Source organism: Tinamus guttatus, unplaced genomic scaffold (genome assembly GCF_059628265.1).
Source record: "Tinamus guttatus ecotype Peru unplaced genomic scaffold, ASM5962826v1 Tinamus_guttatus_pri_ptg000056l, whole genome shotgun sequence".
Classification (NCBI taxonomy): domain Eukaryota; kingdom Metazoa; phylum Chordata; class Aves; order Tinamiformes; family Tinamidae; genus Tinamus; species Tinamus guttatus.
In genome coordinates this window covers 2105511-2128987 of record NW_028288590.1, presented here as the reverse complement: position 1 = coordinate 2128987, position 23477 = coordinate 2105511, and the positions used below count along the sequence as shown (strand labels likewise).

The 23477-nt window shown below is 44.9% G+C and overlaps 2 protein-coding genes and 1 non-coding gene across 3 annotated transcripts; all 3 read left to right on the top strand.

The window, feature by feature from the left end:
- Nucleotides 1–5115: 5115 nt before the first annotated feature.
- MOS (MOS proto-oncogene, serine/threonine kinase) lies at nucleotides 5116–6225 on the top strand. The gene has a single exon (XM_010221580.2). It carries the CDS (start codon nucleotides 5176–5178, stop codon nucleotides 6223–6225), a length of 1050 nt encoding a protein of 349 aa, XP_010219882.2. The 5' UTR covers nucleotides 5116–5175.
- A 13209-nt stretch (nucleotides 6226–19434) lies between these two features.
- On the top strand, nucleotides 19435–22320 carry RPS20 (ribosomal protein S20). Its single transcript, XM_088540128.1, has 4 exons — nucleotides 19435–19577; nucleotides 20741–20840; nucleotides 21604–21677; nucleotides 22096–22320. Exons 1-4 carry the CDS (start codon nucleotides 19575–19577, stop codon nucleotides 22276–22278), a joined length of 360 nt encoding a protein of 119 aa, XP_088396254.1. The 5' UTR covers nucleotides 19435–19574; the 3' UTR covers nucleotides 22279–22320.
- Nucleotides 21456–21521, top strand: LOC148595820 (small nucleolar RNA U54). Its single transcript, XR_015914414.1, has one exon. It is a non-coding gene; the product is annotated as a small nucleolar RNA U54 (small nucleolar RNA).
- Nucleotides 22321–23477: the final 1157 nt, after the last annotated feature.

The following is a 23477-nucleotide window of genomic DNA, read 5'->3' as shown; positions in this document are numbered from 1 at the left end:
GTCGGTGTAGAAATCATTTGCATGGAGCTTCCAGAACTCGGGCATGTCGCTAATTTTAACTGTTGCACTAAAGTGCAAGAGAAGAAGTGTTCAGAGAAGAATCTTTATTGTGTCATTTTCGTATAATCAATATGAGCTCTGCTTGACGCATGTAAAATAATGAAGAGCACTAAAATAGTGAGAGTTCCAGAAAATCCATATATTGCTTAAGCTTTTATATATTTATGTGCATGTATATATGTATATGGGGGAAGGCAAGCAATCAAAACTGTAAACGTTAAGAAATGGGTTTTGTTTACATCAAGTAGTTAAAAGTATTGGTGTTTTACAAATGCCAAAGTGGGTCATGTGCTTTACAAAGGTATCTCCCAGTTAACACAACATTTGGTTCCTCAAGCAAGTTGGAAGGGTTTCTCCCAAATACCTGATTAATCTACGAGGGACAGCAATTTATCTGCGGGGTGCACAGACTTCTGCAAGGAAGGTGTTTGTCAGCACTGCTTATGTACTCTTAGATACAATTTCAGTAGAGAAGTTTTGCCGGCGATGCAGTTGGAATCAAGCTCGTCTCAGGCTTACTGCTTTTTAAGTTGTGACGCACAAAGTCGTCGTTAATTCCCTAAGTTTCCTCACAAGTGCTTAAATTGAAGGTAAAAATAAAACAATCTTTATGGCTGGGGAGGGGGGAATGCCATAATCAAGCAATATCCAGGCTATAATGTAAGAATATCAAATATCAAACAAATACTAATGACAAGTAAGCATAGGCTAAAACCCCAAATGCGCTGATGTCCATTGCCAGCTAAAAGCTGTGTTTCCTCTGTGACTTTCTCAGCACGTGGCTTGTCATGCCAGGGAAGTGCTGCAGGATTTCCCGTAGGTTTCTGTGCGTCACTCAGCTTCGGCTTGGTGTAGTTCTGCAGTTGTTTTACGGCAAGCTTCTGCCTGCTCTCTGGTGCCAACCACATCACCACGTTGTCACACTGCACAAAACGTTAAGTATCCTCTCACTCATGGCAGCCTCTGATAATTTGCTGGCGCCAACAGGGTGCCCAGATTATTGTTTCAAAGCCAGTGAATTCAGGTGCCCTCCTGCTCTTCCCCCGCTCGCAGCGCCCTGGAGATGGGTTACAGGAAGCTGCGGTGCTTGTGGCAAATGTGTGTTTTAAAGAGAAGAGGACCTGCAGCTGGGTGTTCTCGGGGTCCCTGGGGCTGCAGGAGCATCCTGCCCTTCCGCACAGGAACCCAGCCCTGGGCAGCAGCATTAAGTGGGTTGTAGCTGGGGGAGCCACTGCCGCCAGCGCTGGCACCATCCCCCGGGCCCTCGGCTGCAGCAGGCCGTTTCTCTTACTAAACATTAAAGCTGTTTTCTAGTCCCTAAGCTGCAAGTCTCAAATTCCACCGTTACTCTTTATCTCCCTGTGACCCAGCAGAGGCCATTAATCAGCTTTGCTACGGGGGCAGGACTGCAGAAGCAGCCGCGGACAATTTTGGTGCACTCACTGCACGAGGGGCCCGTCGTACGTGAGCAGCGGCCCTGCCGGGGTGGCGACCTGCCTCGCGTGGCCAGAGAACATCGCTGGGCCTCAGAGCCTGCATTTCACCTTGCGGAATACTCAGGCGTCGCTTTGGGCTCCCGCAGCTCGTCTCGCAGTGTGTTTTTGTGAGTGTGATATTAATGCCCAGCAGCAGGGCCCACATTGTGATTGCTGGTGCCTGGGTGGTGAGGGAGGCCCCGAGACCCCGGCTGCCCTGCTAGGGCCCTCACATAAAACCCGGGCACGCAGCGCGAACGAGACCCGCTGCTTCCTCCTCCGCAACGCGCAGAGCGACCTCCCGGCGGAGGAAAAGAGTAACAGGCAACTGTTTGGCAATGTGTGTCGGAAACCTGATCTTGTTATTTATAAACTAGGGTTTAATCTTTGTAAGTGTTTGTTATTATGGCTCCGTTCTAAAGATCAGCTGTAAAATAGTGGCACAGTTCTTGCAGATTTGGTTGTTCTTTGCATTCTGACTCCTTTACAGAAAAATTGGTTGTATTTGCTACTCCAAAGTGTCACTTGTCCCACCAAAACAACCAAACTCTGCATATGAACTGGATTCTTTCCTGGCCTGTGCTTTTAGTCAAAAAAAAAAAAAAAGAGGTTTGTCAATGGCCTGACCTCAGAGCAAGCTGTGTATATGGACCAGCTTTACATAATGGTGCTGCTTCACATAATGCTGCTGCTTTCACCTGTGCAACTGATTGTATCGGAGCTGCTCCCATGCACCTCGGAGTATCGCCTGAGGTCAGTGAGGTGCGAGTGCAAGCAGCATTTGGACTGAAAAATGCTACATGAGCAAGAAAAAATGTAGCTTCATCATCAAATCCTAAACTGAGATCACAGGCTGACAGTAATTGGAGAAAAAAAGGAAAACTTTGATTTAAAACAGAGGAAAAAAGATCAGAAAACAGGCTGAGGAAGCTTTTTTTTTTTCTGTTTCTTTTTCAAAGTAGGACTGTAATTTAAGTACTTAGGAGATAAATTTGAGTCCTTTAGCAAGATTATAAAGTAATTTAGTAGAGGAACAATGCTACCTTTATACTGTAAAGAAGTTCCTAGAAGCCACTGAATGCCCAGACCTTGAAGGGTTTGCTGTATTATCCACTTCACAAATGCTCAAAGAAATAAAGCCGTGATTGGAAGAATACAATTATACACTCTTAAACTCTCCAAAATCAGTCCCAGATTCCAGTTCCGCTCGTTTCATGATTCAGGCAAAAAAAGCAGCAGTGTGCCGTGACCAAAATCAAATTGCACTTCAGGAGTAAGGCACATGGGTGTTCGCTGCGTATCCTTGTTGTGCTGTGTTATATCCCGATCAGTTTGTTTGGCTCCGAGTCCCTCGGCGCCTGGACCATCTTCTGTCATGCGAAGCAATGAACGATACGAGTAACCGGCAGTAACAGCCAACAAAGATCTCCTGATCCATGATTGAAATAAAAACAGGTGTGTGGGGCAGGAGTGGCTCTGCGCTCCTCTCAGCTCGGAGCGCAGACTGGGCTGAGCAGCTGCTGCAGCGTCAGGCTCACGGAGGGGTTTTTCTCGCAGAAACACGACACGCAGCCCTGCAGCACACCCCTTGCAGCCCCAGGTTGTTGTCGCTGGAACGGGCTGCAGCTTTGCGCCGTATCCCCCCATTGTCATTTTTAAAAGCCTCTGCTATACGTTTGTTCCTAGTGACCCTTTGGGCTGCCAGGGAGCAAAAACATGCCCCTGTTGCTGCTGAAGTGCTGTGGTTTGTGCAGCTCCCCTTGTCCTTGCGCTACTTCTATGGTGGTGGGGACACGGGAGCCGCCTGTTTGGAGGCATCTTTGGGTGCTGTGGGTGGCCCGGGAAGGGCAGCGTGAAGGGCCCCACGGGAGCCAAGCGCAGCCGTGAAGCACAACAAGGATGTCCCCCAGCGCCCACGCCACGTGGGATAGACTGGACCGTGTCACCGACTGCCTTGCAGGAGAGGCACGTTTATTACGAATGTAACTCTGGTTGGTTTAAAATGTGCTTTAATTGCAATCACATTGAGAGAAATTCCATGTCCCCCTGCTCCAGCCCTCAGCAACCAGCTTGAGAAAAAAGCATAAGTTGAATTAAGTTTCTTTAGATCCCAAAATATGTCCCTCTTGATGTTCAAAATTGAATTCAGTGGATTCCCCAAGAACAATGCAACAGCCGTGCCATGAATTCCTTGCTCTCTCCATGACATGGGTTTGGGAGTCAGCAATGCTATGGGCTGAAATATGAGATGGGAACAGAAAGGTTTTTAGCAGAAAAGGGTAACAAAATTACTAAGAAAAAAGGGACAACTAGAAAGAATGGGAGGATGTGGATTTGGGGGAAAAAAATGATATGAAAGGTCTACCTTATCCTCCCAAATGAGACTTCAGACAGAGAAATGTGGGAAGAGATCTGATAGTGACTCTCTGTTTTATGAGCTGGTGCTTGTTACTGCGTTGTGCAGCATTCAAAAGCCCTACACAGGCTCCTATAGCTGTCTGCTAGGGCCCTCTGTCCCCACATCCTTCTCCCCATTCCCTCAGCCAGCCCTCCCTTCCAAGCCTCCCAGCTACCTTGGTCTCATGAAAAGAGGCTGCAGCAGTTACACTTCTCCCACAAGAAGGCTGAAGTTCTTGGAGAATTTATAGCAGGTGCTCAGGCCTCTGCTGGCTTTATGTAGTACATGTAGGCACCGAAGCCTATGCAAGAACTATCCCCCCAATCATTCTCAGCTCACCTGCCGCAAATACATAGAATGAAAGAGGCACCTTCTGTTGTCTGGAAGTCCTGTGGTCTGAAAGTCCTGTTGACCCCTAGGTCTTTACACTCTACTAGCTGGCAACTCCTATAATGTATTCTTAACTCTTACTTATCTAAATTCTCCCAACTAATTTGTCTCGCATTAACAGGTGATAGCTCAGATTGCCTGTTCTCATTCATCTCTACTCCAAGTCATAAGTTTGCTTCCCTGTGAATCAATTAACAAACTTCTCTCCCGACAGACAGTCGGCATTTACTGTGTCCTGCAGAGGAAACGGAGCCATCATTTGGCTTCATCCTACTATTATGGCCAGACCGGAGCAGCTGAACTGGTCCCCCTTGTTCCAGCCATGCTTAACTGCAGTTCTCTGTGAAGGCTCTTTAGTACAGGTAGTCACCCTTGCCACAGGCTAATCAAGTACCAGCACTGAGCACTTCAGCTGCCACCTCTCACAACGACTTGAGCTGTTTGACACGTCCGACAGCAATGGCTCCTGCCCAAGCAGGGCGAAGCGCGTTCATCAGGCGCTGTGGGTGATGTGCTGCTGGGCATTTGCTGGAGGCATTCAACAGACAGAGTGTCTGTCTTTTTTCCGGAGCTGACAAGCTATGTAAAATACATGTGAGTTAATACATTTCGCTTTAGAAACCACTTGCCTCAACACTTGCCTTTAGAGATTTACTGAAGGACTGGAGAAGAATGTTTTCAGCTGAACCTGATTGGGATTACACTAGTTTTGACAGATGCAATTCATCTGGGAGATGGGAAGAGAGGTTAAAACAGCCTTGGAAGGTCCTGGAGGCTTCTTTTCTTCTTTCTGTCAGGGGGATTGTCTAGTCTTTTGTCTTAGTGACTGCCTTTTCTTCTCTGTGTTGTGTTATGCCATCACCTATACCTCTCAGTCGCTTTATTCCTTTGGAGTTTTCCCCATCCGTGGATTTACGACCCTGCAGCAGCCCTTTAGTGATCCCTGGTAAAGATGGAAAAAGCTTCTTAGGGGGAACCCCTTCACTCAGGACTCGCCGCCTGCCCCCACGCCTGGCCTGGTGCTCCATAGATTGGGACCAGCTCTGCCTCCTGCAGCCCCTCGGCTCTGGGGGCTTCGGCTCTGTCTACAAAGCCACGTACCACGGTGCAACTGTGGCTGTGAAGCAGGTGAAGAAGAGCAGCAAGAACAGGCTGGCATCGCGGCAGAGCTTCTGGGCTGAGCTGAATGTAGCCCGCCTGCAGCATGCGAATGTGGTGCGTGTGGTGGCTGCCAGCACGTGTGCTCCTGCCAGCCAGAACAGCCTGGGCACCATCATCATGGAGTATGTGGGCAACATCACCCTGCACCATGTGATCTACGGCACTAGCGACACGTGGACACAGGGAGAGGATGATGAAGGAGGGTGTGGAAGAAAGGGCCTGAGCATGGAGGAGACTGTGTTTTATTCTTGTGACATTTTGACTGGCTTAGCCTTTCTTCACTCGCAGAGTATCGTGCACTTGGACCTCAAACCTGCGAACATCTTCATCACTGAACAGGGAGTGTGCAAGATTGGAGACTTTGGGTGCTCCCAAAAGCTGGAGGACGGCTTGTCCCCGAGCCCCCAGGTTTGCCAGCAAGGGGGCACGTACACCCATCGCGCCCCCGAGCTCCTTAAGGGGGAGCGGGTGACCGCCAAGGCCGACATCTACTCCTTCGGCATCACCCTGTGGCAGATGGTCACGCGGGAGCAGCCCTACGAGGGAGAGCGGCAGTACGTGCTCTACGCTGTGGTGGCCTACGGCCTGCGGCCACCCCTCAGCGCCGCGGCCTTCCTCGGGGCCCCCGCGGGCCAGCGGCTGCGGAGCATCATCAGCTGCTGCTGGAAGGCCAACGCTGAGGAGCGCCTGAGCGCGGCCCAGCTGCTCCCCAGCCTCCAGGCCCTCCAAGGCAGCCGCTAGGGAAAATTCTCCCTTCTGAGTATCTATCACCGCTCTTTTATCGGTGATTTCTTTTTCTTATCCCCTTGGCCTGCTTGAACATAATGAATTTAGCTTCTGTGTGATCTAAAGGCTTTGTTGTAGCCCCTGCTTTTTTATATAAAGGAAAAAAAAATGCTTTGTTATGAGAAGATTATAAATAAAGAGATCTAACAAGAGTATGTTATTATTGTGAGAGGGGATAGAAGCGAGGATGAAGATGTTGGCAAATACAGCTTTATTTTTTTTTTTCTGGTTGTTCTGTTGTCTGCTGTTGTGCCCAGGAAAAAATGGGGAAGGTGACGTGCAAAAAAAAAAAAAAAAAAAAAAAAAAAAAAGCTGTTTTCAAGTAAGTGGTGAAGTACAAAAAAAGTGCTGCTTCTGAGAGGTTCTTGGTACAAAAGAACTTTAGTATTTTCAAAATATGAGGCATAAGCAGTGCTTTAGACTTGCTGCATTTGAGCCTTTCCTCTTTATTTTCCAGGAAAGTGTGCATCACAGAGCAGTGGATGCACCAAGACAAATAGAGACAGTCACTGTTTCTCTCCCGCTTTTAGATGTACTTAATTTCAGTAAGTATGTTGTTTCTGAAACGGAAAATGTAAACTCTCCAATCTCCCTTTTGAAATAAAGGACCTTTTCAGCTAAGGCTATTAGAGGTAAGCAGATGGATGAATAACATCTTGTGCTTATATAGAATTCCTGTGCTGTCAGGTGTCTGTCACAACTTGTTAGTTAGTCTACTAGATGCTGTTGTGAACTGGAATAGTGTCTGAAGTATCATAGAAGTATCTTGTATGAGTAAACTCTAGGTTTGGGAGAAAAAGAGGTGTTTAAAAAAAAAATCTGTAAAATTCATGAACTTGAAGTGAGATATGTAAACACAAACCCCTCAGCTCTTGGGGGCTGGGTAGGGGGAAGAAATTATTTTGCCTTTCTTAATCCAAGATCGCTACTACATAAGATACTCAAAGTAGTCAAATAGAAGATCAATTAAAGTACTAATAATTATATTCTGCCAGTGCTTAAAACATACACTAATGAACTATCCTCTGCTTGTGTCATTGTAACTATTAATGTTTTATCCACTTTGTCTTTTCTCGTCTGGCTGTAAAGTGTTTGAGACTGAATGCTCTAGGCAAGGCTGAAGAAAAAGCCTGATCCTTGATCTGTCAGAAATGATAATTACAGATTTGTCTAGATCTCATCCCTTATCTAGAACTGCAAAGATCTGGCTGCTGTAATTCATAATGCCACTCCTCAGACTCTGCTCCCTGATGGAGATGGGAGAAAGAGTGATGTTTCATTTAAGTTATTTTTCATCTTCATTTCCCACCTGATACTCTCATTCTGGGTGGAGGGGAAAAATCCTCAAAGAATTGAACCAGTTCCTTATTTCTGGCATGCATCTGTTCTAGTCCCATGAAATCCTGGAAATGAGTGACTGAATTTGAGATGATTCTATAGGTCTTTATGGTATTTAAGCTGCTCAAAGTTACTGCTTTATAAAGCTTAACTATTTCTTGCCTGCTGAAATAATAAAAAAGATATAAATGTTGGAATAGATGTATGCTCTTCCCTTTAAAATAATTATACTAGAGAACAAGATTTTTTTTTCACATTGCATAAATTCTTTCAGTACATCATGACTATCTTATAGTGTTATTATCTTAAGTCAGATGCCTTTAAAAATGATTAAGGGCATATAAGAAAATGTCGGGTAAAGTCTTGCCTTAAATCCTTAAACAATTTTTTTTGTTTTGTTAGTTGTACTTTGTCATTCTTGCCAACTGATTGCTTAAACTGCTAAAAACTTTGTATATTGGGGGCTTATCTGGGCATGTTTCTACTCTTCCCTGTAAGTGAATATTCTATCATGACGTATCAAAATGGATTCCTTGTGTCCTATGAAGGTATGTGGAAGACATGTTTATACTCATTGCTTCAAACTTGCATTGCTGGAATATTAGGTAAAAGACTAACAGGATCTTTCTCTGGAAATTCTTTTCTATTGCTGTATAGTCTATGCACTCAATGGATAGAATATTATAGCCGAAATAGTAGCGACAAACCCTTTCCCAATCTTTCCCAGTCTTCAAGAAGCTCTTGCAGCTATTCTCAAAACATCGCTTCAGAATGAAGTGTTACCTTGTTCATGGTAACTAACTGAGATTAGGAAGCCTAGGTGCATTTAATAACTATCTACCTCTAATATGACCTTGTATAGCACAACTGTTCAACTTTGAATATTCAGGAAATGCTTCAGCATCAATAAGTACTACTTGAGTCTCTGAAAAATCAAATTCCATTAAAATTTTGTTAACGCTTGGTCTGAAGAATATTGGGTGGCCAAGAGGCACCAGTCTTGCAGCGCACGCAGCTCTGCAGAGTCTCTGCCAGTTCTGCTGGATGCTCTTCTGAGAATTCTGCACAGAAGAACTGAAATACAGGCACATCATAACCTACTGTCACAACAGTGATCTTATTTTTTTTTTAATACCTTTGTTAAATTCTACTGTTTGATCTTTTTTGACTGCACCTGACCAATGGTTTCATACTAATAATCAAAGATCTCTGGCCTGATAGGTCAGAATCCATCCTTTTGTATGCAGTAAGGGCCATTTTGCCTGCTGGATCACTTAACACCAATCTATCTTGAATTTCATTCTGCCCATTTGTACTTGGACCTTGCCCTTACTGTCCTGAATAAATTTATATGCAAACTTTTTATGGCTCCCCCTTCTTGTTTAGCAGTGTGGTGAACAGCACAGAACCCTGTGAAACCCCAGCTGTGGATTTTACCTATGTGAAAGAAGGGGCATTTACTTTTATGCCGTCTTCCTATCTGCTAGGTTATGCAGTCCAGGATTTTTTCTCTTCGATATGTCCATTCCATTCCCCAGTGAAAGTTTCTTTTTTTTTTCTTTTTTTTTTCCAAAAGCCTTTTAAAATTCAAGGAGAATGTATCAACCAGCTCCAAATCTGCTTGCTATTGGCTCTCTCCCTCCTAAAAAACTCCAATACAATGCAACACAAGCGTGAAGCACAACTCCTTACAGCTAAAGCAATGCTGATGGCTCCTAAGCAGATCATATCTCTGTATGTGACAATTCTTTTAATATAGTTTCTACTAATGTACTTGATACAGACATCAGTTTAATGAGTTGATAGTTTTTGGTTCTCTCTAGAATTTAATAAACAAGAATATTAAAAAAAAAACATATTTGCTCAGTCCTTTGGTAACAAAGAAAATTCATTTCTTAAAATTTAAGTGAGGTTTCTCTATACTATTACTAAGACAGTATCTGTTTTACTCCCTTTGTTTATAAAAGCAAGGAGAATACTGCCTAGCACTGCCAATCTATTACTCTTCACTTTTTTTTTAGTTAGTCCCTAGGCAAGGGGAAGAAGTCTCCCACTTCCAGGCCCCAGTCCTAATGGTCCTAACTTTAACCACCTCAAAAGCTACTTGAACACAGCGGGGCACAAGCAGTCCAGGTGGTTTCTGGAATATGAGAACTTGCTGCCACAAGTGACTGAGAATGGGAGATGTTCTCCTGAACCTCATACTTAGGACCAAGGATGAACTGCTTGGGATGTGAAGGCTGGGAGCAACCTTGGTTGCATTGACAGCCCAGGATCCTGAGTAGAATATCCAGAAGTTCAGCAAGGAAAAACAGAGGAATAGCCCTAGGCACCAGGCTCGCAGCTGTATGGCATTGCAGAAAAGGTTCTGCGAGTTGCAGTGAACACAAAGTTAGCGTGACCCAGGAACATGTCCTTGCAGCAAAGAAGGCCAACAACCTGCTGGGCTGCATTAGGAAGCATGGCCAGAAGCCAGTATCCCCTCGACTCAGCACTGGTGAGAGGACATCTGGAGCACTGTGGCCAGTTTTGGACTCTGCTGGAACAAGCAATGCGTGGACATGCTGGGACAAGGGCAGCCAACAGCCGATGAGATGATCAAGGCCTGGAACATCCGTTGTATGAGGAGAGGCTCAGGGCTGGGGTGGTTCAGCCTGGATGGGGCTTGGTGGGGTGAGGGGGTCTTACCAATATGTATAAATAGGTATTAATGGGAATGAAGGGAGGTAAAAGACAAAGCCAGGCTCTTGTCAGCAATTTTCAGTCAATAGAGCCAGTAACCACAAGTGACCACACAGGAAATTTTATTTAAAAATAATTTAAAAAAAGTACTGTGAGATGGTTGAACACTGAAACAAGTTGCCCAGAAAGGCTGGTAAGTCTTCGTCCCTGCAGATGTTCAGAGCTTGCTTGGACTTGTTATTGAGCAACCTACTCCAGCTGCTTTGACAAGGGGGATTGGACTATATTCTGTGATTCTAAAGTAAAAGCAATAACTTTTTGAATTTTAGACAGAAAAACATTTCTAGCATGGGACTATTCTCCAGGAACAGCAAAAATGCAAGGAACAGACTTTGATTCTTTGCAATGACTTTGTGGTCTGGGGAGGGGGGGAAAGGAGGCGCCTGGCTCCAGCTCAGAATTCTGCATTCATTAGACTTTTCCTGAGTCTGTCTAGAAGCTACTTCTTGTTCATTAGCTCTTCTTCCTCCTATGTATTTAACACAGCTCCAGACGGGTAAGACAAGGTTGTAAGTCAGGAAAAGCTTTAAGGGTTACACATGCCTGATTTATCCTCTTCATTTCTGGGCTATCACTAGCAGGTGACCAGCCTAGACAGAGGAACTATTGAAGACCTGGAGACTGTGCTGCAACCAAGTATTTTATTAACATCTTCTAGTGCTTCCCAAGCCTGAAGTATTTGCAAAGCCCATGCTGCCCCAGTCATCCAGGCAACCATTGAGAGGCATCTGTTAGAAAAGATGCATAAGGGGTTTGGCTGGACCGACATTCTTGTCCTCATCAGCTCTGTGGGGTCCAGCAAATTCTCAAGCACGGGGCTCAACCTTGCACCGATTCGGGTGATGTAGCTTTGCTGTACATTTCGCACGGTGGTATTTTAATGTGTCTGTAAACAGTGCCCTCTAGCCCCTGCCAGTCGCATACACCTACTCAGTGTGCGAGTCCTCTGGCACTTGGGTTCTTCCCTGACTTAGTACTGGAGGACTTGAACAGTGGCAGGACTTCCTCAGGTAAGAGGGACGGTGTCTTGAGTGTGTTCTGGGGAAGGAACAAGGTCTCATTTGTCCTGGCTGGTGAAGGCCAAATCTCTTTGTGTCTCACAAATAAACTTGCTTTTGTAATCACCTAAGAGCCACCGTGTGTCTCAGCCCACCACCACATGTCCCTTCTTCCCCTCAGATGAGCGTGTGGGAAACTCCACAGGATGTTGCTAAGAAAGAGATTTTACCTAACACGGAAAGAACCGACGGACCAACTAAGAGCCTTCCTAGCTGGTGCTGAAATGGTTTTATATGAAAACTAAATTACTTCTTTTCTTCCTAACAAACAATTTCCATGTGCGCTCCAGAATTCTGGAAAGTTGTACAATTTCAAAATTACCTTAGCAGACAAGTGGTTAGAAGGAGTTAAGAAAAGACAGCCCCAAGCACGGAAACTGCATAACTGCAGTAACAAAAATACGTTTCCAGGATGACTAGGGAAAAGGAAGGAAAAGAAAAAGCAAGGATTTGAAAGTGCAATTTTATCATGTTGTATTACTTTTGATTTACTGTCCTATAGCTGTTACTGAAGGTTTAGTGTTTTTGGTTGCCAAAATCAAATATCAGTGGATTAAGAAATGAAAATTGAACATTCACTTTCCAATAATACTAATAAACAGTTAAAAGAAAATAATAAGTAAGCAGAAACTGGTCAGTCTTGGTTAATAAATGGCAAATTGACAAATTCTACATACTCTGTAAATTATTATCAACACACAAAATATCTGCAAGGTTTTTCTGTTTCTTGCCTTGCTGATTGCACTGTGTGTGAGTTATGATGATGATCAGATGTCTGGACGCAGCACTTGATTGCGATACCTTATGAGACAACACAAGGGATTGAACAATGTGTACTAATGCACACAGAATACTGTCTCTTTCACCGAAAAATAATTTTTCTGTTATATATGCAGAAAAACTTACAAGTTTGGAGCTCATTTCTCCCTTTCACAGCCATGCTTCTGTTTCCAAGAAATAGCAGAACCCAGTCCTGCATCCCTAGGTATTTCCGCAGGCGCCTGTGCGGGAGCGAGGGCTTCCCCTGCAGCAGAGCGCCCGCGTTGGGAAGCGCGGGAGAAGCGGCTCTCCCGCCGAGCCCCAAAGGGCTCCCCGCGCACAGAGGCACCTCGCGCGCGGAGCAGCAGGACAAAGTCCATGCTGGCTGCCTCAGAACGGCCGTCCCCTAATTAGACTGTTTCAATGCTTTTTGTTACGCAAGTATTTTGCACGTAAAATAAAAATCTGAGCTCGCAATGATGAAAAAGCACTGCTGGGAAATACCAGCAAAATAGGCAATTCTGCTGTGAATTTAGGCCACCGCTGAGGAGACTCGCTGTAGTCTCCCCCAAGTTCTTCTCTCAAAGAGAACGGCTGAATCTTTTGCAAAACCACAGCACAAACCCTGCAGTTGCTGTTCCTGCCACTCAACCACAACCTCTTCATTTCTAGTAGCGGGCTGCAGCTGCCGCTTTGGCCACATTAACTTTTTAGAGAAGTTAGCGAGCCCTTTGAAATCAAAACTTCTTAATATTTGATGCCTCTTGGATCAGTTTCCTGTTACATTGTGCTTCTGAGCAGCTGTTCTGAAAAATCATAGCATAATGATTTCTTCAGCAGCTCTTAATTCCCGCTTCTAACACACATCTTTAACACCAAAGCATCCCCTTTAGTTCCAGATCCTAAGTTTTATATAGTTATTCCTGTTTCCGTCAGTTTTTGAGTAATTTAACTTCCCTAGTTCACCCGGGATTAGGTCACAACAGGAGAAGCACCACTGAGCTGGTGTGAGGCTTTCTCCCCAAGCAGACTGCAGCGCTCAGAGGACACATCTTCGGCTGAAACCTATGTGTAGTCTAAAGAAAATTGTGGGACGCAACCACCATCCTGCTCTAATGGTCCCTTACTACCACGATGGTGATAATGTCTTTTACGAATCTCCCTCTTGCCATCTATAGAAGCACCTGCCAGCTTGTCCTAGTGCTCAGAATTATTCATCATCTAAAAAGCAGCTGGTTCAAGACCATCATGAGGAGGGACCTAATCTTTCTGGGATCAATATTTTTTTTTTAAAAAAAGGAAACACCTGATGCAGTGTCCTGCTCTGTATGTAGAGGATTGTCTTTTAACCAGAAGCCACTGTGAGGTCAGAATCATTCATTGAATTATCCCTGCTCCATAATGGAGGCCGTGCAAGCACCATGAAGCAGTTTGTTCCTCCTCCTTCTCACAAAAGAATTAGGTTAGATTGAAATTTTCTTTGGAAGAGAAGCTTGTGATCAGCAACTTCCTAACAAGGCTCTAAAATAGCAGACAAAGAGTCATGGGCAAAAATGTATGAGGACCTGGAGCACATATATCGACAGGCATAAATTACTGTAAACTGTATGTAATACGCTATAAACTACTTTTCCGTCTTCAAGGATGGACCTATAAAACCAAGCAAACACCCTGCTGTTAGTAGCTTTCCACGAAGCCTTTACAGGAGGCAGGCACAAGGAGGAAGGACAACTCCTGGAGCTTTTATTAGCACGTAATGTGCTGTAAGGGTTTGTAGGCTCTGCTATACACCGCTAGTTTCCAAGTGCACCATGTAGGAAGTGCCTGCAGAAGGCAGCGAGGGAAGCGCACCACGCTGGAGCAAAGCAGCAAGAGTCCCCGAAGCCATTTCCACTCCACCTGTTAAAAAACATTCAGTAAATTCAAATAGCCAATTGAATTTTAGTTGAACAGATGCAGCTTCACAACATGCTTCGAACTGTCACAGAATCTTCTTGAACTGCATTTTTCCAAAACAAAACATGCGATGCTGTGTGGTATTACCTGAAGTGGCAAGGCTGGATTAGAGAAATCTAGGTCGTTTGGAAAACTTTTTATATGATTGATCTTTATGCAAAGGAAATCATCCCAGGCGATTTCCAAAATGAAAGCTGGATGCCACAATACCACCTTAGCTTGTGCATCCACCTTTGCTGCCCTTATGTGACTGATGCGAGGGATTTTTTGTACAGGAATCACAGAGTCCCCCCTAGATAACGTGGCCTGGATAACAACAGATGATAGGGCAGGAATGTGAGTGTAAACAGTTTGTGTGAACAGGGTACCCTCACCTGGCTGTTCTGGGAGGATGTTTGCCAAAAGAACGATAATGCTAAGAAGAAATTAACAATGCTAAAGTTTGTTTAAAACAACTATCAGACAGATTAAAGAGTAACCAGGGGATTACCAGAGCCTTTTGAGAAAAAGAGCCTGCTCGAAGAGTAACGCGAGGGTGTGCGATTGCGAGGAGCAGCTTTGGAGTGGAAGAGCAGCAACAGGAGGGAGGTCCAGGCAGGCACCAGCCCTCCCGTGGGTCCGAGCGCTCCCTCTGCTCGGGGCCCGGCGGGAGCTCCCGCGCGTGTCCCCGCCAGCAGTGCGGGGATCGCGGGAACGCCGGGCCCGGCAGGGCTGCAGCTCCCGCGGGCAGCGAGGGGAGCGGCGCTCGCTGCGGAGGGCAGCGCTCCGTAAGCCACCCTTCCGCAGGGCACGACCCGTGCAGAGCCTTGGGCAAGTAGAACTTGCTAGGATTAGTTATAGAAAGCTGTTTAGGACATTTTGTCTGCGCTTTTTAACGTTTCTTCGGTTTCTAGTGTTGTATTTTATCTGCTGTATTGCAGATACCAATCTGCAATAGGTAGTTCTCCGAATGCTCACAAATTACGAGTTGCTAATCAATAAGCCACTTAAATCTTGCTTTGATTTAAATCATGTGAGTTGAGCATTTTTTCCCCTGGGGAGGAAAAAAAGTTCAGTATTGTCACCTTGGCAGTAACAAGTGTCACATTGGTAAAGCAAGGAATAGAGAGGTAAACCCCTTCTCAAAAAAGCAAGAGAGACAAAATTCCGCAATTTTAGAAGGTCTGAAGACCAAACTACTGAAATATTGAAACTATTTCAGAACGAATGCAAGTTATATACTCCTGAAAGCAGTCCAGATGCACAATTGTAAGTTCGAAGACGTATTGCGGTGACACACCACACGTTCAGCACGGCTGGAAGTGCTGCAGCGCGTCAGCAGCGAAGTCTCATGGCGCTGTAATTGGTGTCAAGAGAAGGCGGCAGCAAAGGCTCGGGAGAAGGTCCTGGGAAGCCAGGCTCTAAGCAGACCCACAAGCAGCAGCACACAAGATAACACACAGGAGTGTGTTATCTGCTGGGGGAAAAAGTACGTCTTTGTAAAGAAGGAGAGCTGGGAGGGTAATTGTGAGGCTGATTGTGCCCGTTTGAAAGAGACTATTAGCAATATTTGTGGTAACTTTTGTCAAGTGCGAAAGACTTCTTCAAACTCCAACCGCTCTTCTTTATTTTTCCTGAATCAGAGGTGTAGTCCACGGCTTCCTCAATTATGTAAGAAATGAAAGTTTCCTTATTTTTATAGGGTGAACTTTATGCTAGTAATAGGAAAACTTAGGAACGGACAGGCTAGATTAGACCTCCAGCTGTGGGCTTACGCACAACACATGCTACCCATCTACCTGCAAAAATAATGTAGTGACCAGTTAGCCACCCCACATTTAAAAAGGGGTATTTTCAGTTCAGCTGTGAGTTCCGGCAGAGTTCCAGTAGCTGAGGCAGCTGCGGACACAAACGCAGCTCGCTCCAACGTGGAAAGCACAACGGGACGTTACCTTAGCAGGTCCTGCCCTCCCTGAAGCAAGAACCCGCAGGAGACTCCAGAGTCACGGTGCCGCAGAAGAGCTGCAAGGTGACACAGAAAGATCTGTGAGGCAGGGGCCAAGCGGATCCCAAAGCCTTCCTGGAAGCCTCGAACAGAACTTCCAGTTGATTTATTTATTTAATTGGACATATCCTGTCAGCCTGCCAACGGCCTTAGGTTCTCCACCGCCTGACCATGATTCCGTGGGACTTCTCGATTTGCACAGCCTGTGCAACATGTTCGTGGTTAATGTGGCCCAGAGGGGCCACCAGAATTCAGCGTCCATGAGAGAACAACCCTTAAAAACGCTGAGGTGCAACGCGAAATGCACGCAGGCGGCCACTTCAAAAACAGTCAAGCGAGTATTGCAGCAAGTGCTGAGAGACAAGCAGCACATTCCCACTCGGGCAGGCTTCTACCTGGATCTCTGGGGAACTAGGACTCTAGCACTACACAAACATCTGGAAGATCTCCTCAAAGACCCTTAATGACATGACCAAAAGACAACAAAAAACTAATTAACGACAAGGCTAAATGGATTTAGGTTTGTGGGATACTGGGCCATCTTTATGGAGGTATAATTTGCTGCAGTCACAGGAGAGAGAAAAAATCCTTCATAGAATTTTAGAAAAATAGAAATAGAAAAATAACGAGATTAAACAAAAGGGCATTCAATAGCTAAACAACCAGACAATCATTCCTTTAGCACAAAATAAGGATACTCAGGCTAAAACTAGCAAAGGAAAAATAAATAAAATAAAATAAAATAAAATAAAATAAAATAAAATAAAATAAAATAAAATAAAATAAAATAAAATAAAATAAAATAAAATCTGTTGATCCATGTTTTTGATTTGGAAAAAAAAATGAATTGGCATTACTATAACCTAGCCTAGTGGAAAATACATGAATTACAAGATATCATTAATACTTACAGATTATTTCTGAAGGACCACCTGATCAAGGTGGAAGGACAGAAAACAGTAGGAATATATTAAAAGCAAAGTAGAAAAGGAGTCAGAAATGGTCATGAACACACACGGATCAATGTTCTGCATTAGAAATCATTAACTCACACAGAAACAGGATGCCTTGTTTCTTAATCTCCGTGTGATATGAGGAAAAAAATCCTGGAAGCTTCATCTAAAAAGCACATGCCAGGAGTGCATTACATGTCCGAAGTCACAATCTCAAAACTGAAGTAAAACGAATTGGGAATAAAAACCTGCACTGAAAATAACGCACAACCCAAGGCAAACAGGTACAGCACAAACCATGAATGGGAGGCTCCGAACTGCAGAAAATTCACAAGGAAACCAAGAAACTCTATTGGCCACAGGTATTTACCCATGTGAGGAAAAGGGAGGAGTCATCTTGTAGGTATACCACAGAAAGCATAAAGCTTAGATAAGTATTTCTGCTCTAGAAGAGATACAGTCATACCAAAAAACTCTAACAATAACAAAGTAAACCCTCAGCCACAGGAACTGAAGACTTTTTTATTATTATTTTTTTTTAATATATAAATCAGCAGCTCCAGGCTACTTGCTTCCAAATCTTTTAAGAGTTAGCAAAGGAGACTTCTGTACTGTTAATAGGGATTTTCTGTAAGTTTTGAGAAATGAGGAGAAGCTCAGGGAAAAAAAAAAAAAAGAGAGAGTTTCAAAGAAAGCCAAAGTGATGCCAGTATTCCTAATAAAATAAAATGGCAAGAGTTTTGGGAACTCACTGCCAATCCTGTAGTAATCCAAGGAAAACGTCTGACTGATGCCTTGATTCATGACCAGAAATAAGTGAGGAAATTATTGCTTAAATTACTCAAGTGTTAAAAAGAAAGAGAGAAAGACAAAGACCATTTTTCAGGTAATTAGAGCACAAGTTTGGAAGACCACATGAACAATGTGGATGTAGCAAACATTTTGTCAGCTGACTTGTTCTGTATGGAATCATGCAGTTCTCCAGTGTGGTGCACACAGGTCATGTTAAAGGAGTTAACATTAAGGTGACAGGTGTGTAACATTAGAAATAAATCAGATGCGTTTATAATTGAATCCTTCTGGGATCAGTTCTCAGCAAAATATTTAATGCTCTCATCAGTTTATCAAGAAGTAAGGTTTACTGAAAGAGTTCATAAAAAGCTCTAAGTAAATAACACAGAAAGATTGCCAGTTCAGAACCACGTAGATCACTGGAAAAATAAGCATTTCCCTGTGATCATATCACATATCTAAGAGTGATGAACAGAAACACTTATAGGATGAAAAACTTCCTCAGGAAGTAGTTGAAATAGCTGATAACAGAGTAAATGTTGGCTCCTTATACATAATTGAGTTCAAATGTGTTAATGGAGTTGTTAATCAGCTCAGGAAATAAACAATCAGAAAAAGATGGTGGTTTCAGTGCAGAAAGAGGCCAGGGAAATAGGACAGTCATCAAAACAGCTTCTTCAGCCCGTTCTCCTCTGGCAAAAGCAACCGCAACTTCCAGCCAGGCACAGTGGGATGACTACTTCTGAGTTCGTGCTTATTGCGGCTACTTTATTTATCACAGTAAAGCATCTCATTAAAAAGAAAAAAGTCATTAATACATTGGAGATGTCAAAGAGCAGATACAAATGCTGTTTAACACCAAGAGCTGCAATGTAATGCTTGGCACGTCAAGAAAATACCTTAAGGGCACAAGGTGTAAAGATCATAGAAAGACCTATAAAGTATTTGGTGATGGAAACAGAAATTTATGCGGGGGCAAAGGCAAATCTCATGCTGTTACCGCTGAATTACCATTTTTTTGAAAACCCGTGGCAGCCACTAAGCTTCCGAAGGCAGCTGCACTTTTGCCATCACCGTGTGTCTGTGACACACGAGACAGACCCACAAGCCGCCAAGCTAAAACGTTATTCCAAAAGCCAGAGCACGGCTGAACTAGGAGCTGGTCACAGTGACCTTACTAGAGGCCAAAATCACAGCATGGAGCTTTTCCTTCCCCCAGTTTGATAAAACTGGGAGGTAGCGACGCAACTAAAAGCGAGGATATTCACAGGAAGACGCTCCCGTGAGCGGCTGCTCGCAGCGCCGGGCCGCACCGCGGGCTGCCCCGCGACCGGCAGGGCCCCGGCGAAGCGCAGCGCCTCCCGCGCGCAGCCCGCGCTCTGCCCGGGCGCCCTCCCGCCGAGCCCAGGGCAGGACGGGGCACCGGGACGAGCCCGCCCGCACGGAGGAGCGCGACGCCACAGACCCCGGCCCGCCGCCAACGGCCGCGCTGCCCCGCGGCGCAGAGCCGCGGCCCGGGCCGCCCTCCCCGCGGAGCTTCCGCGTCCGGGCGTCGCGGCGGCACCCGGATGGAGGCGGCGCCCGCCCCGCCTCCTCGCGCCATATAAGCGCCCCGCGCGCGCCGCGGCCTCCTCTGGCCGCGCCGCCGCCGCCGCCTCCTGACTCACCGCTGTTCGCTGGGCCGCCCGGGAATAAGTCGGTCAGGAAGGGCCCGCGCCCGCCATGGTGAGTGAGGCGGCCGCCTCGCGCGCCACGGGGAAGGGGGAACGCGGGGCCGCGTGCGCCGCCGCCCCAGCGCGGCCTGCGGGCCCGGCCGCGGCCTGCGAGCGAGCGCGGCCCGGTCCGTGGCCTGAGTGGCCCCGCGTGCGAGGAGCCGCCGCGGCCTCGGGAGCGGCGGGGCCGGGGCGCCCCGCGCGTGGGGGACGCTCGTGCAAAGCGCGGGCGGGCGGCGGAAACGAGTGCGTGCAAATGAATATCCGTGCAAATGAATATCCGTGCAAATGAATATCCGTGCCGGCGTGTGGTGGGGTGGAAAGGAAGTCTGCGTGTCCTTAAAACCGGCTTTCCTTGGAGGAATGCGCATCGACGGTTACAACAGACGGATCATTTAGTCGGCCAGTGCACTACAACGCTCCAGCCACGCTGTCAGTGTTGTTTGTTATGAGGCTTGCCTCATTCCTCTGCCCCCATCGGTGCCGTCGGCCTGCGCTTGCACCCAGCTGCTTTTGAGCACTTAATGGCACAAGCTGCTCGCGTCAGGCCCAGTCAGCCCTGCTGGGCAGCTGCCCCTTCTCGGGCTCGCTCCTGGGTGACTCACACCGCTCCGTCGTTGTTCTGTGGGTGGCTCTGGCGCTTGGTTTATGGCGAGGTCAAGTTGCAAGGGTCTTCAAAACCCACCTGGATGCGACTGGGTGCTCTGTGCTCTGGGTGTCCCTGCTGGAGCAGGGGAGTTGGGCTAGATGATCTCTAGGGATCCCTTCCACCCTCAACCATTCTGTGATGCTGCGATGTAGAATCCTGTGTGTGTTTGGGTACAAGGAGGGCCAGTGTCCAGGTTGTTCCCCATACTGGAACATGGAGGGATGGATGGATGTGCTCGATGCTCCAAACTGCTCAGAAGGGCAGTTACCTCCATGTCGTTTGTACTTAGGCTAAATGCTGGGTCTAACTGCCCCTTCTGGCATGTTCCCAGCATTTCCTGCTATACCCCTTTGGTATAACTAGCAAGTAGAATAAGAGGTCTGAAGTGCCAGATTTTTTTTTAGTTTTTATTTTTAATGCTCTAGAGTTAGCTCTAGAGCATTAGAGTTACCTGTGTGTGTTAAGAGCTTGCATGTAGGGCTAGTGGTTGACCATGGCGTTTGATACTAATAGCTTCAATATTTTAGGCATTTAAAGATACCGGCAAAGCACCTGTGGAACAAGAAGTTGCAATTCATCGAATCAGGATTACTTTGACAAGTCGCAATGTAAAATCGCTTGAAAAGGGTGAGTGATACTTGTTTTTTTTTTTTTGTTTTGTTTTTTGTTTTTGTTTTTTATGGGGATAGGCTTTTAAGGTAATGAGTGATGCCAAATATAATGTGTTGAGATCAGTACTGACTGGCATTTACCTGTTTGCATTGCAGTCAGCTAGCAAAGCCACTCTAAAGGGTGTCATATGCTGATCAGTAAGTTCTAATTTTATTTTGAATAGAAACTGGCATTTGAGGTCTTCCATTGTGCTGGAAACTTCCTGTCATGGTTGCTAACTGTAGATAATGTACCCTGTGCCCTTTAGTTCTTGCAGGGGGTTTAAATGTTACTGTTTTGAAGTACGAAATCAGAAAGATACGATTTCTGGACTTGAACAAGTTGGTGTGACGTGTTCAGTTTATTACTTTAGCATTCTTTAAGCTCTTATTTAAACTTGCTTTGAAACTAGCTATGCCAGTGTTTTAATCATATATTGTAAATGTTACAGAATCATTGTTTGATGCAGGATCATCCATCTGATCCAGTTCAAATATAACTTAAACTTGTAGTAGTGACTTTTGCCTGTAGTAATGACTGTTGTAACATGGTTTTGTAAACCATGGGGTGACACTTTCACTGATTAATAGTTGGCTATGAGGATGATACTCTGACGTGAGTTACAGTGATCATTTTATACGCTATTCTGAGCCAACACCTCATCTGAAATCTTCTTTGCTTAAAACAACAACAACAAAAAACCATTAATGATCCTGAATCTCTGTTTTACAATTTTTAGTCTGTGCCGACTTGATCAGAGGCGCTAAGGAAAAAAACCTCAAGGTGAAAGGACCTGTTCGCATGCCCACCAAGGTACTTAAGCTCTCAAGGAAATGGGAAAAGCATGTTGTTTTTCTATATATGAGCACTTGGAATGTATTAAAAAAAAAAAAAAAAAAAAGGAAAATAGTTCTACTAAACTGAGGAGGGTGATGTATTTCATCTAGATCATGTACTAACAAATTTGACATGACTTAACACATTTGAGAAGAGTGATTAAGTGATGGCAACAAATATCGAAAACAGAAGTTTTTTGTCTTTATTTTTTTTTTTAATATGATTAAATTGAGTGTAGAGAATAGGCATTAAGAATCAACACCAGCGGAATATCTCTTTAACAAGTAACTCCCCAGTGATATTATAGATAGCGTGTAGTATTTTTAATTGGACTTATCTAGACAGTCCTCTGTGTACATCAGCTTAATATTGTGTGTTTATGATTTTGTTTCAGACTCTGCGAATTACTACCAGGAAGACACCTTGTGGTGAGGGCTCTAAGACCTGGGATCGTTTCCAAATGCGCATCCATAAGCGACTCATTGACTTGCACAGCCCCTCTGAGATTGTCAAGCAGATCACTTCCATCAGCATTGAACCAGGTGTAGAAGTTGAAGTCACTATTGCCGATGCCTAAGTGATGGTCATCCACTTTTAATAAAGTTGATTTGCAAATTTTTTTCACTGTGTATTTTATATTTGTGCCTGTGATGACTTTCATGAAGTCTGACTGAGATCATAATGAAAATGCATGGGAGGACTGTGTCTCAAAGAAGAATACTTCAATTCTGAACACGAAGAAGATGAAACCTGGGCATCATAGTTTCTTTAGAGATTGGTGATCACACAGACATGAATACATAAACAAAGGCAACACTTAAATGATTAAAAATAATTTTTCCTTATAGAGTTGGACTTTGGTTAAAACTTTAGTCTGTACCCAGACAAACAATAGCATTAAAACCAATGTCTAGATAACCTACAAGGTTTTGAATCCCTGTTTTTGCCATGCAAGGCTGAACTAACATCTAACTTGAAGGTGCTTTTTTGTTTTGTTTAGTTTTGTTTTTGTTTTTTAGCCTATCACAGTGGAGAGATCCTCAGGATGTTACTTATAAAGCTACGTGTGCAGAGAGCATGTTGAATTTGGCAATTTTCTTAAAAGACTTGTATAGAAAATCATAATTTAAGGTGTGGAGCTCTAGTTCTCTTACTAGGTTTAGATTTCTGCAGATGGTACTATTAAAGATGAAAGGTGAGCTAATTTCTTATGTCAAGTAACAAAACAGCTATTTTCTTCGAGACTACATAGGGAACTTAGGGGGAGTGTTGTGTTTTTTTGCTTCTTTTATTGTTGTTCCTTGAGGGAACTTACAAGAGGCGAAGCCCTGAAGTAAGCGGAAGATCACAGCTTCATTTCACGCATGAAGATGAGGTTGCCATCCTAGTTTCTGCTCCAAGCACAGGGGAGACCTTGAATTCTAAATGAGTAACAAACACTAGGAAACCTGGGTTTGTGTGAATATTGAAATTCCAACCACATTCTCCAAGACCTTAAAAGGTTGCCAAAGCTTGAGCTTCCTTCCTTCCTCATGGGTATTCAAGAATCTCATCTGCCCACTCATCTTCCTCCTGTTTAATTTAGGTCTTGGAAGGATTCTGCCCTGGCCAGCAGGTTGGGAAACTTTGGTGGGAGGGAGGGAAGAGTCGGGCTCCTATGCACTGAGATTGCAGTTTTCTTGGGAAATGGCTTAAAAAGATTTCCTCCCGAGGGACTGTGAGAAGAGAGAAAAAGGTGTTGGCTCTTGTGCTGAGTGTATCTGGGGCTGAGCTGCG

Excerpts from the sequence above, each read along its gene's own strand:
- MOS (XM_010221580.2), top strand. The coding sequence starts at position 5,176 with ATGCCATCACCTATACCTCTCAGTCGCTTTATTCCTTTGGAGTTTTCC.
- RPS20 (XM_088540128.1), top strand. Across the intron at positions 20,841-21,603 it reads TGTAAAATCGCTTGAAAAGG|TCTGTGCCGACTTGATCAGA; the intron begins GTGAGTGATACT and ends TACAATTTTTAG. Across the intron at positions 21,678-22,095 it reads CTGTTCGCATGCCCACCAAG|ACTCTGCGAATTACTACCAG; the intron begins GTACTTAAGCTC and ends ATTTTGTTTCAG.